This window comes from Tigriopus californicus, chromosome 10 (genome assembly GCF_007210705.1).
Source record: "Tigriopus californicus strain San Diego chromosome 10, Tcal_SD_v2.1, whole genome shotgun sequence".
Lineage (NCBI taxonomy): Eukaryota > Metazoa > Arthropoda > Copepoda > Harpacticoida > Harpacticidae > Tigriopus > Tigriopus californicus.
Window position 1 is genome coordinate 8333735 of NC_081449.1, and position 9399 is coordinate 8343133.

Below are 9399 nucleotides of genomic sequence, written 5' to 3' on the forward strand. Positions count from 1 at the left end.
CTCATTAACATGCTTAAAAATATTTTTTAGTCGAAAAAGCTATTTTTGGACTTCATTTTCATGCGATAGAATTTTCTATTTTTACAAAATAGCCCCTCTGGCGGTTTGGGGGATCTTCAAAGCTAAACATGTCTTACACGAGAGCATAAATGGAATGATTAGCGTCTAAATGTTGCTTCTAAGTAACGTAGAAAGGTAAAGGAATATCGGTAAAGTCTTTGAGAAGTTCCCAGGTGGCCTTACTCCAAGATCGCGGCCATTAAAGGTCAATAGTAGCAAACAAATATTTTTGCCTTGGTAAATATGGCCTTCTATATATCGAAGTAAAGGTTTTCAAAATCGAGAAACTCGAATAAGCCTGTGAAAATGAATTTCGGGGCGTTTTAGTTTGGGTTCAAGTACGAAGGTGTCTTTTTGGAAAGAGAACCTCCCGTCAAAAACCCCTTCTTAAAACAAATTGCTATTCTGAATCTGAAAAATCCATTATTTGCCACAGAAATATCGGTATTTAATCCTCAATGGTTCAAATGAGGAAAGCCATGTCTATCTCCGTACGTAAATCCAAGAAGAAATACATTAATCTATTAGATGCATCAATGTTGCACGTCTAATGCCGAAATACGTAAAAATGGCTCAACTGTTTGCTTAACCATACCTTGACCTCATTGGATGGAATTGAATGTTGATATCAAAATGATCCCAAATTTGACGGTGCCCGCAGGGTAACTAAATTTCTTTAAAATGGGGTCCAGACATTTCCCCTTTTTTGGCTTCTTGGTGAACAAACTAAGGGTTAAAATGCCAGGGTACGTTACGTTGCTCTGAGGTGCTCACAATGATTTTCCGTATCTAGACAATATAGAGGAAGTTGGTCAATGTGCAACGAAGATCTAATTTGATTTGCATAATGGATACTAATCCTTGCCCAATGTCATGTTTATGTTTAAAACTGGAAAAAATATCAATCTAGATTCACGTAGTCATTGAAACCATCGATGATGATGCAAACACAGATTGGCTAAAATTAGCTTGTTTGAGAAAAAGGCAAAAACTGTTATTGTACACAAACTAGGGGTATGCATTCGCATTTAGTAAAAAAATCGGATTCGGATGGGATTGAGCGACTTGTTAAGGATTCAGACGTGATTCCCCATGTGAAGTAAAGGAAATTTAAGGGCAAATGCAGAGAGGTTCCCTGATTTTGGGCATTTTGTAGAAGGATAATTTAGACAAACATTACAACCAACTCGCACAATGATACATATGGATTTTCAACAATTTCGAGTGAGTTCTGCTACAAAACTCAAAAAATGTCATTTTTGGTATAGTTCTGTCCGTGTATTAATATCTTGACTCAATATCAGATTACAGCTTGCTTCAACTTGTCGACAAATTGAAATAAGTGAAAAATCCAGTCTATGCGCGGTGCAGGTTGGTGGTTGTGATATGCGTCTAAATTCTCCCTCCGCGAAATGCCTAAAATCCGAGCGCCTCACTACATTTCACATGGCTGATAAAGCGAAACCTTTCGGATCGGATTTCGGATCACGAAAATTCATCTCGAACCGGATTAGTAGACCCTGTCGGATCCGATGTACAACTCTAATACTGGGGACCCTCGTACTCTAATACGCCAATGAAAAACTATATAAATCCCAATATAGCTACATTGCCTGTACGTGTAAAATGGTCTTTCCCACAATGTCACTCTTTGCAACACAAGTGTTGGATCAAGGCAAGTTTATCTTGTCTCCTCGAAGCACATGTGGGATTATATAAGTGTAAGCAAAAGTTCTGATTTATAGGTTGACTTGCTACTTTTTTTGTAAAATAAATTCTCGTCTTACCCTTCTCACTTATACTCATGTTAACTTCAGCTGGAGCCTCAACAACCAGTTCACATTCTCGACCGAGTTTGCTTTTTGATATTTTTGAATGATTCTGTTTCAACGGAGCAAAGGGAGGCGAAGTAATTGCATTGGCATTATACGATTAGCAATCGTTCAAATCCGCCCATCCAGGAGTAGGCCTTTCCCTACGTCCATGACGCAAATGAAGTATACGCCGTGGTGTTGTGCGCTCCTGTTTTCTTTTACGTTTCATCGGACTCTGAACTTTGCGGTCCATCACTTTCATCATCCCATTCCAAAATGAGGCCAATGGAGTCCGCGCGGCGAGAACTCCAAAGAACTCAAGAGAATTCAAGAGAACTCAACCTAGTTGCTACAGCATTGAAGAGCATGACGAGTGTGAAATCCTTACTCGAAAAGTATCTCGACATTTCCTTGTGGCCCGCACTGAACGTCGACCGGAATTGAAACAGTTCTAGACAACAAGACAACCAAGGCATGTGCCAAGAACGAAGCCCAATTGGTCAAGCAATTAGAGGCGAACAAAACGCATGATTTACATGTGCTCATGGGCAATGGGCATATGGGCAATCCTTGTTGGTGAAGGTGAAGTTCATTAGACTGAACCAGAATAAAACAAGCTCTCAGCATCTCATTGACGTCTCTGTTCGTGTTGAGTAATAATTTTCTCGTGTAAGACGAACGTACCGATATGAAAACCCTCACTTCTTCAAAGAGTATTCAGACGTCGCTCGGCCAAGTACAATCCTGATGTGCGAGCCTGTGTTTCTGGGTGCGTGTTCAAGCCAATGGGATGATTGTTTTACGCTCGATAGGGGGGAAGATAACAGTATCAGTGATATTGTGTAATTGTTAATAAAAATTACACTTAACACCCACCCCAAGCACATTTGTGTGATCATTCCTCCGAGGAACTATGAAGATTCTGGTAGGTGCCCATTCCATTCCAATTCAAATCGCATTTACCACACTACCTGCTTGGAGTCTGACTGGGATGCTCGTTTTCTCACTGCTCAGTCATGGTGAACAAGTGGCAACTGCGTCATTGATGTTTCTTTCATAATTGGAATGCACCAATTGGGAAAGAGCGCCAAGTGCTGGCATTGTCTGTCATCCATGTATCTGCATGTTGTTATAATCATTCAATATCTTGAATTACGGCGATGATTGCTTCTGGTTTTCTCTGCAGATTTCATTCCTGGGGGCAGCCCTGGTCGTGGCGACTGTGGCCACCACCTTAATTCTTTCACTAAGGCCAAACGCTCCCCAAGAATCGATGCCTCTTGAACAAGCTAAAGCTGACGGAGATCCACTGGCCTTTGACGACATCATTCAAGGCAAGTTCTATGCCAGGACCTTCAATGGAAAATGGTGGTCCGATAATGAAATTCAATACAAGAACTCGGACGGCGATCTAGTCCTTTGGAACGTGGAGACCAACACCACCAAAGTTCTAGTTTCCCATGAAATTCTCTCGAAATTTGAGGCTTCAAGATTCTTGGGATTTGCTCCGCACAGCGATTCTTTGCTGCTCATGGCATCACATGTTACGCCAATCTGGAGACACTCGTTTGAGGCAAATTACGTTGTGTATGATGCTTTAGAGGACAAGAGCTACCCAATTTTCCCCCAAGGGTCTTCGGCTGACGTGAAGCTGCAATTTGCCTCCTGGGCCAATCATCCCTCCGAAAACCGATTGGTTTTCATTCACGAGAATAATCTCTTTTACAAGACTGATCCTAAGAGCGCAGACTCGGAAATGCAAGTAACCACGGACGGAGTTGTGGACACCATCTACAATGGCAAGCCCGATTGGGTCTACGAAGAGGAAGTCCTATCCAGTAACAATGCTATCCATATTTCGGGCGACGGAAAATATCTGGCGTTTGCTCGTTTCGACGATTCCGCTGTCGAAGAATTTCATTACACCAAATTTGGCGAGCCTTCCGACCCCTACGGTAACAAGTACCCTAATGAAATCATGGTCAAGTACCCCAAAACGGGATCTTCTAATCCAACTGTTCAGTTCCTAGTCAAGGATCTTGACGCTCCAGAGGACGACCTAATGACGGTTATTCCCCCAACGGAGGTGACGGCTTTCGGTGACTTTTTGTACACAGTAGCTGATTGGACCAGGGACGGCGTTTTCAGTATCATTTGGATGAACCGAGTTCAAACCCAGTCGATCGTGAGTGAATGTTCACTACAAGGAGGTCAATGGGAATGCGTTAAGGTGTATGAAACGGAGGAAACCAACGGATGGATTGACCTCTTTCAACCGCCCGTGTACAAAAGTGATGGGAAGGAAATGCTCCTGATTCTTCCAAACGAGTTTGAGGGCCTTCACTACCGTCATTTGGCCAAGATCAACATTCAAGGGGAGAAAACCACGTTCCTTTCTAGTGGGAACTACATTGTCACGGGCGTGATTCTTTGGAATGAAGTGGATGGCTTGATCTACTTTACTGGAACTGAATCGGGTGTACCCGGTGCCCGACACTTGTATTCCGTCTCCGATTCTGGAGACAACTCGGAACCGACTTGCATCACCTGTGGCCTTGTTATGCCCTCCAGTGGAGAACCGTGTCTTTACAACGTGGTTTATATTAGTACAAATGCACAATATTACGTTCATGTATGCCAAGGCCCTCAAATCCCGGAAGTGGCTCTAAGAACCATGGGGCAGGATTCGAGGGTGGTTCAAGTTTTAGAGGATAATGCTGCTCTTCAGTCCGAATTGAGCACGAAGGCCGTGGCCGAGCGTATGTATATGGAAGTGGACGTAGCGAATGGTTTTAAGGCACCAGTTCGTCTTTTGCTTCCGGCTGGATATGACGCTGCCGCCATCAAAAGATACCCCATGATTGTACATGTTTATGGAGGGCCAGATAGCCAAGAAGTGGATTATCGGTGGTCCGTGGGCTGGGGAGACTATTTCGTTTCCAATTACGACGTGGTGTACGCCTCAATTGATGGGCGTGGAACTGGGGGTCAGAGCAACGAGTTCCTTTTCGAGGTATTCCGTTCTCTAGGCACCGTGGAAATGCAAGACCAGATCTCGGTCAGTGAATCCTTGGCCCAACAATTCGCATTCCTGGACCCCAGCCGTTTTGCAATTTGGGGTTGGTCCTATGGGGGCTATGCCACCGCTATGACCCTCATTCAAGACACAGCTGACGTATTTGCTTGTGGGATTTCGGTGGCCCCGCCCACGGATTGGTTGTTTTACGATACGGTCTACACGGAGCGATACATGGGACTTCCCACACCCGAAGACAACATGGGTGGATATAACCAAAGTAGTCTCCTGAATAAGGTCGAGAACCTCAGAGGCAAACAGTTCTTGCTCAATCATGGCGTGGCCGATGATAACGTCCACTTTCAACAATCAATGATGCTCATCCGCGCCTTGGAATTAGCCGACATTCACTTCGAACAGATCAGTTACCCAGACAGTAACCATGGTATCAGCAATGGGGTGTCGCCATTTTTGTATTCAGAGTTACAAAGATTCTTTGGTCAGTGCTTAGATTTCACCCCCGTAGAACACAAAATGGATTTGACTTCTCATTGAAAAATAAACTAACGTCACACTACAACCAAATCCAGGGGAAACTGACGGTTGGTTAATACCGTTTATTTTATCTTTTTGGTTTTACCTCAAATGAAATGCTTAAACCGATTTCTTTTTCGCCTTTTTGCGCTCGTCCAGTTCTTGAGCCTTGGTTTTGGCTTTTTCATACACATTTTGTAGCTGGCCTTGCTCAGCTAGACCCTTGAGCAATTCCACGATGAATGGCAGGTAATTGTGTCTCCGACGAATGTTTTCTTTTTTCCATTGAGTTCGTTGTTGTTCTTCTTGCGAGATTCTCAATTGCAGATCTGCAATACCCGCTGCATCATTGACTTCCTACAGTCAAAAAGGCATGTTTGAAAGAAAAGGTTACTATCAGATACAAATCCCAGATATGGACGAACCGTGAGTATGGCCAGTTCTTTGCGATACCGCATAAGCTTATCTTGCATAATAGCCATGAGGTTGAAGTGAATCTCTCCAGCCTGATATTTGGCCATGCGTTGTTCAATGATAGGTTTGGCCAAGTCTAACCAATCCCCACTCTCAGGTACGGCCCCATGATCGACGGGGCCCTCTTTGAGGCCATCTAACTCGTACAGTCGTCCCTTGACTGGCACATAGGCCACAAAATGGAAAACATCATCATCTTTAGTGGCGGATTTTTGATCAAATTCGAACAAATTTTGCCTAGATGGGACCCAGGAGAGAAGTCAATTGAATTTTAACTCACAATCAATCCAAAGAAATATTCCAGCACGCATACGCCCTACCTTGAGAATGAATTGTGCACGGTCCGGATTTCGTCCGAGTTCGAAAGCGTCAAACCTTTCATGGTGGAGTCGAAGGATGAGCAAAACTCTTTGAATGAGCTCAAAGTGGGCCCGAGACTCATCTCATCGTGATTCACGTTCAACAAGACCGACAGGATGGCTTGTGTGGCGCAAGCGTTATTGATCACCTAGTCAGACTATGAGTATCAGAGCCTGACAACAGAAGAAATTACGCTGCCAAAAACTCACCTGTTTGGCAAAGAACATATCATCGGCACGCGAATCCCGGACCACCGTTCCTTGGGGATTCTCATCGGGCACCCATTTGAAGAGGAAGATTAACCCGTGGACGGGCTTCAATTTCTCAAAGTCATCCTTGTCCAGAGACCACAACTCCTCGACTTGCACACCGCTGACTCCTATAATACATGGGGAAAAAAAAACGATCATTATAATGGGCCCGGCACTCTTCTCCCCAAGGTAATGGAACAAATCTTAGGATGAGGCAACCTACCAAATTTCTGAATCAGCTCGGTGAACACGCCCGGATCACTCTCGATGAGGCACCAATTGCCGGCACCGTCACCCATGATTATGCAGTCCGATCCAAAGGAAGGGAATCAATTGGAACGGATAGGACGCGGAGATGACGGGACAAACCAGGTGGAGAGCGGAGTTTTTGTTGGATGTTTGTATTGGCAACGTGTAAATAGATCCAGACGATCCAGACTTTCAACCAAAGGTGACCAAATTGTGGCTCTGATCCGCCTGTTTCGTAAAGAGACATCTAGCGGCAAAAAAAAAAGAATCGCTAAGACGATTGTTCTCACATCCTTATAAAGGAAGAAAATTGACAACGTTAGACTAGGGCTTTTGTCGCCAATGCGCTAACATTTCTGTTACGTGACTCTGCTAGCTCTATCCTGAACAAACTATTAAATCCTGACATTCAGCGGCATCAAAAACCCACGATGATAACTAAGGCTGGCCAAATCATGCAATAAATTTAGCAAAACAAACAGTAAAAGAAGCAACAAAAAGAACAGAAAATGCACAGAAATGACGTGTGTTTCGAATTTTTTATTATCTTCATCGCATTTACAGTCAGGCCAATGACCTCCCAAAAATGGCAAAGAGTCATCACTAGGGCCAGCCAAAACTTGCATTCAGCAAGAATTTTCTGTCAATTTATTGAAATTGCAAGCTTTGCAATTTTTTCAGCAATATTTGACATTTTTCTCCAAATTCAGCCATTTCAGCACAAAAGTATAAACATTTCTTCAAGTTGTGACTTTTTTTGCGGTTGACTTTTGACAAAAATTGTGATATTTAAGTTTTTCATTTTTTCTAGAAATCTGTTTGACATGAAAGTACAATATAGGTTGCGGATGTATCAACACCTGCCTTCATAAATATTCCATCCATCCATGTTGAATAGATCTGTCTCTTACAGGGTGCAAGGAATGCGACGCTCCACTTTCAAAGGCTTTGAAGTTATTGGCTGATTCCTACATTGCCTTACAAAAGAGATTAAAGCGCAACTGGAAGTTAAATTGAATAGACTTTACGATGTACCTCCCATCCTATCCAAATCCTGAGTTTCATTGTGATTGGTTGACCACTTTATAAGCTGGATCAATCCTTACATTTTTGCTGAAAATGTAACCTCACATACCTCGTACCCTGTACATCGTTTCAGTTTCTGGAGATACACTATTTTGAAGGTTGGAACCGTTGGGACCCAGTTTTGTTTGTGCAACATACTTCTCCTTTGAAAATCATGCACACCTTTGCATGTTTCCATGGGGTATTAGTAAATGGCCAAGATATGTATGGTTGAATTTTTACCCACTTGCACCTACTGCGAGTATTAATGAAAGTTTCGTGGACGCACATTTTGAAAAGGGTAAAATTTAGCACTATCGCAATTCGAAATATGCGTTGAAGAAACCACGGGGGGTACCTCATTGGAAAGAATTGGCCGCCTGCTATCATTTTCAAGAACCTTGAAAACAATGTAATCTTATCCCTAACATCTAATGAAACCTAATCATATTAGCAAAATTGTTATGCAATAGTTTCACTGTGGCAATATCAATATGCTGTTCCTGAACTCAGATTTATATTTATCATACAACATTAAAGATATAGGTACAAGATGCTGGTATAGTATACGACAGCTGCTACAGGGCACCAAGGTGCTCCTCATATCAAGGTCAAGTGAGGAATATTCCCACTTTGTCGTCACAGCCAACATTAATTATTAACTCACCCTCGGGAATGACCACAGGTTCGCCCATTTTAGTTGTCAAAGCAGCAACTTATGCTGTAATTTGAATGCTGAAAAGATGCTTAAACTTGACTAACTTGGGATCAAACCAGGACTAGACTACATAGAACGGATGCTCTACAAATACGGTACCACAGTAAGGCTCTTCTCCACAGGTATCCATAGTAGGTTCAAATTATGGTGCTGAGAGTTATTATGACATAATTTTCCTTTTCATTGACTATATTGCTTGATTTGGAAGGCAAATATAGCCTTTGCAGCCCTCCAGAACGAGTTGGTGTCTATGTTTTTTTCAAGTTTATTTGTAAATTTTTGTGGCAATTCACGTGATTTTTATTCAAATTGACTGTCAATGAAGACCATGTTTATAAGCTAGTTATCAATATAAGCCAACACATTCACTCTAACAAAGAAATTGTCAAAATAAAAGCATTCGCTAGAAACCGAAAAATTGCAATCGATGATATTTCCAATGCATAATTCAGTTTTTCCATCCTTCAGTTTTTAGAGTAGAATAATGCGTAGAAATTATAGATGTGATGTTTCCCAAAAAGTCTTCGGTTAAAGGTATCTTATGGTAAAAAATATGCGCTCTTGTCCACAATAGGCTAAATATTTGAAAACTTATTCAACCTTTTACAGAAACTATCTTTCAAGTACTTTGCTATCAGGGGAGAGTAAGAAATAGAAAATTTGTCGATGGTTTAATAGTTTGAAGGATGAAACGATCAAAATGTATCTTCCATGAATAAGAATTCAATTTAGGATCTGACCTGTTTGATCAGAGACATTAGAGCCAAACAATAAGAGTCGCTGATTTAGTGCACTGCACTTAGCAGCCTGATTTAAAGTCATTGAAAAAAAGTTGACGTAAGACCTGACTGGTACATC

At 42.2% G+C, this 9399-nt stretch overlaps 2 protein-coding genes across 2 annotated transcripts; one reads left to right on the forward strand and one right to left on the reverse strand.

The window, feature by feature from the left end:
• The first annotated feature begins 2311 nt into the window (after window positions 1-2311).
• LOC131888004 (venom dipeptidyl peptidase 4-like) lies at window positions 2312-5475 on the forward strand. The gene is made up of 2 exons (XM_059236763.1): window positions 2312-2799; window positions 3061-5475. The coding sequence occupies exons 1-2, from the start codon at window positions 2788-2790 to the stop codon at window positions 5443-5445; spliced, it is 2397 nt and encodes a 798-aa protein (XP_059092746.1). The 5' UTR covers window positions 2312-2787; the 3' UTR covers window positions 5446-5475.
• A 12-nt stretch (window positions 5476-5487) lies between these two features.
• On the reverse strand, window positions 5488-6946 carry LOC131888007 (ubiquitin carboxyl-terminal hydrolase isozyme L5-like). Its single transcript, XM_059236767.1, has 5 exons — window positions 6733-6946; window positions 6468-6637; window positions 6219-6406; window positions 5850-6135; window positions 5488-5781 (listed from the first exon to the last, which is right to left on the reverse strand). The coding sequence occupies exons 1-5, from the start codon at window positions 6806-6808 to the stop codon at window positions 5545-5547; spliced, it is 957 nt and encodes a 318-aa protein (XP_059092750.1). The 5' UTR covers window positions 6809-6946; the 3' UTR covers window positions 5488-5544.
• Window positions 6947-9399: the final 2453 nt, after the last annotated feature.

Bases quoted from the DNA above. Each gene is read 5' to 3' on its own strand.
- LOC131888007 (XM_059236767.1), bottom strand. From the start codon at position 6,808: ATGGGTGACGGTGCCGGCAATTGGTGCCTCATCGAGAGTGATCCGGGC. The intron at 6,638-6,732 runs GTAGGTTGCCTC...CATGTATTATAG, and splicing joins CGAGCTGATTCAGAAATTTG to GAGTCAGCGGTGTGCAAGTC. The intron at 5,782-5,849 runs GTTCGTCCATAT...TTTTGACTGTAG, and splicing joins AAGAACTGGCCATACTCACG to GAAGTCAATGATGCAGCGGG.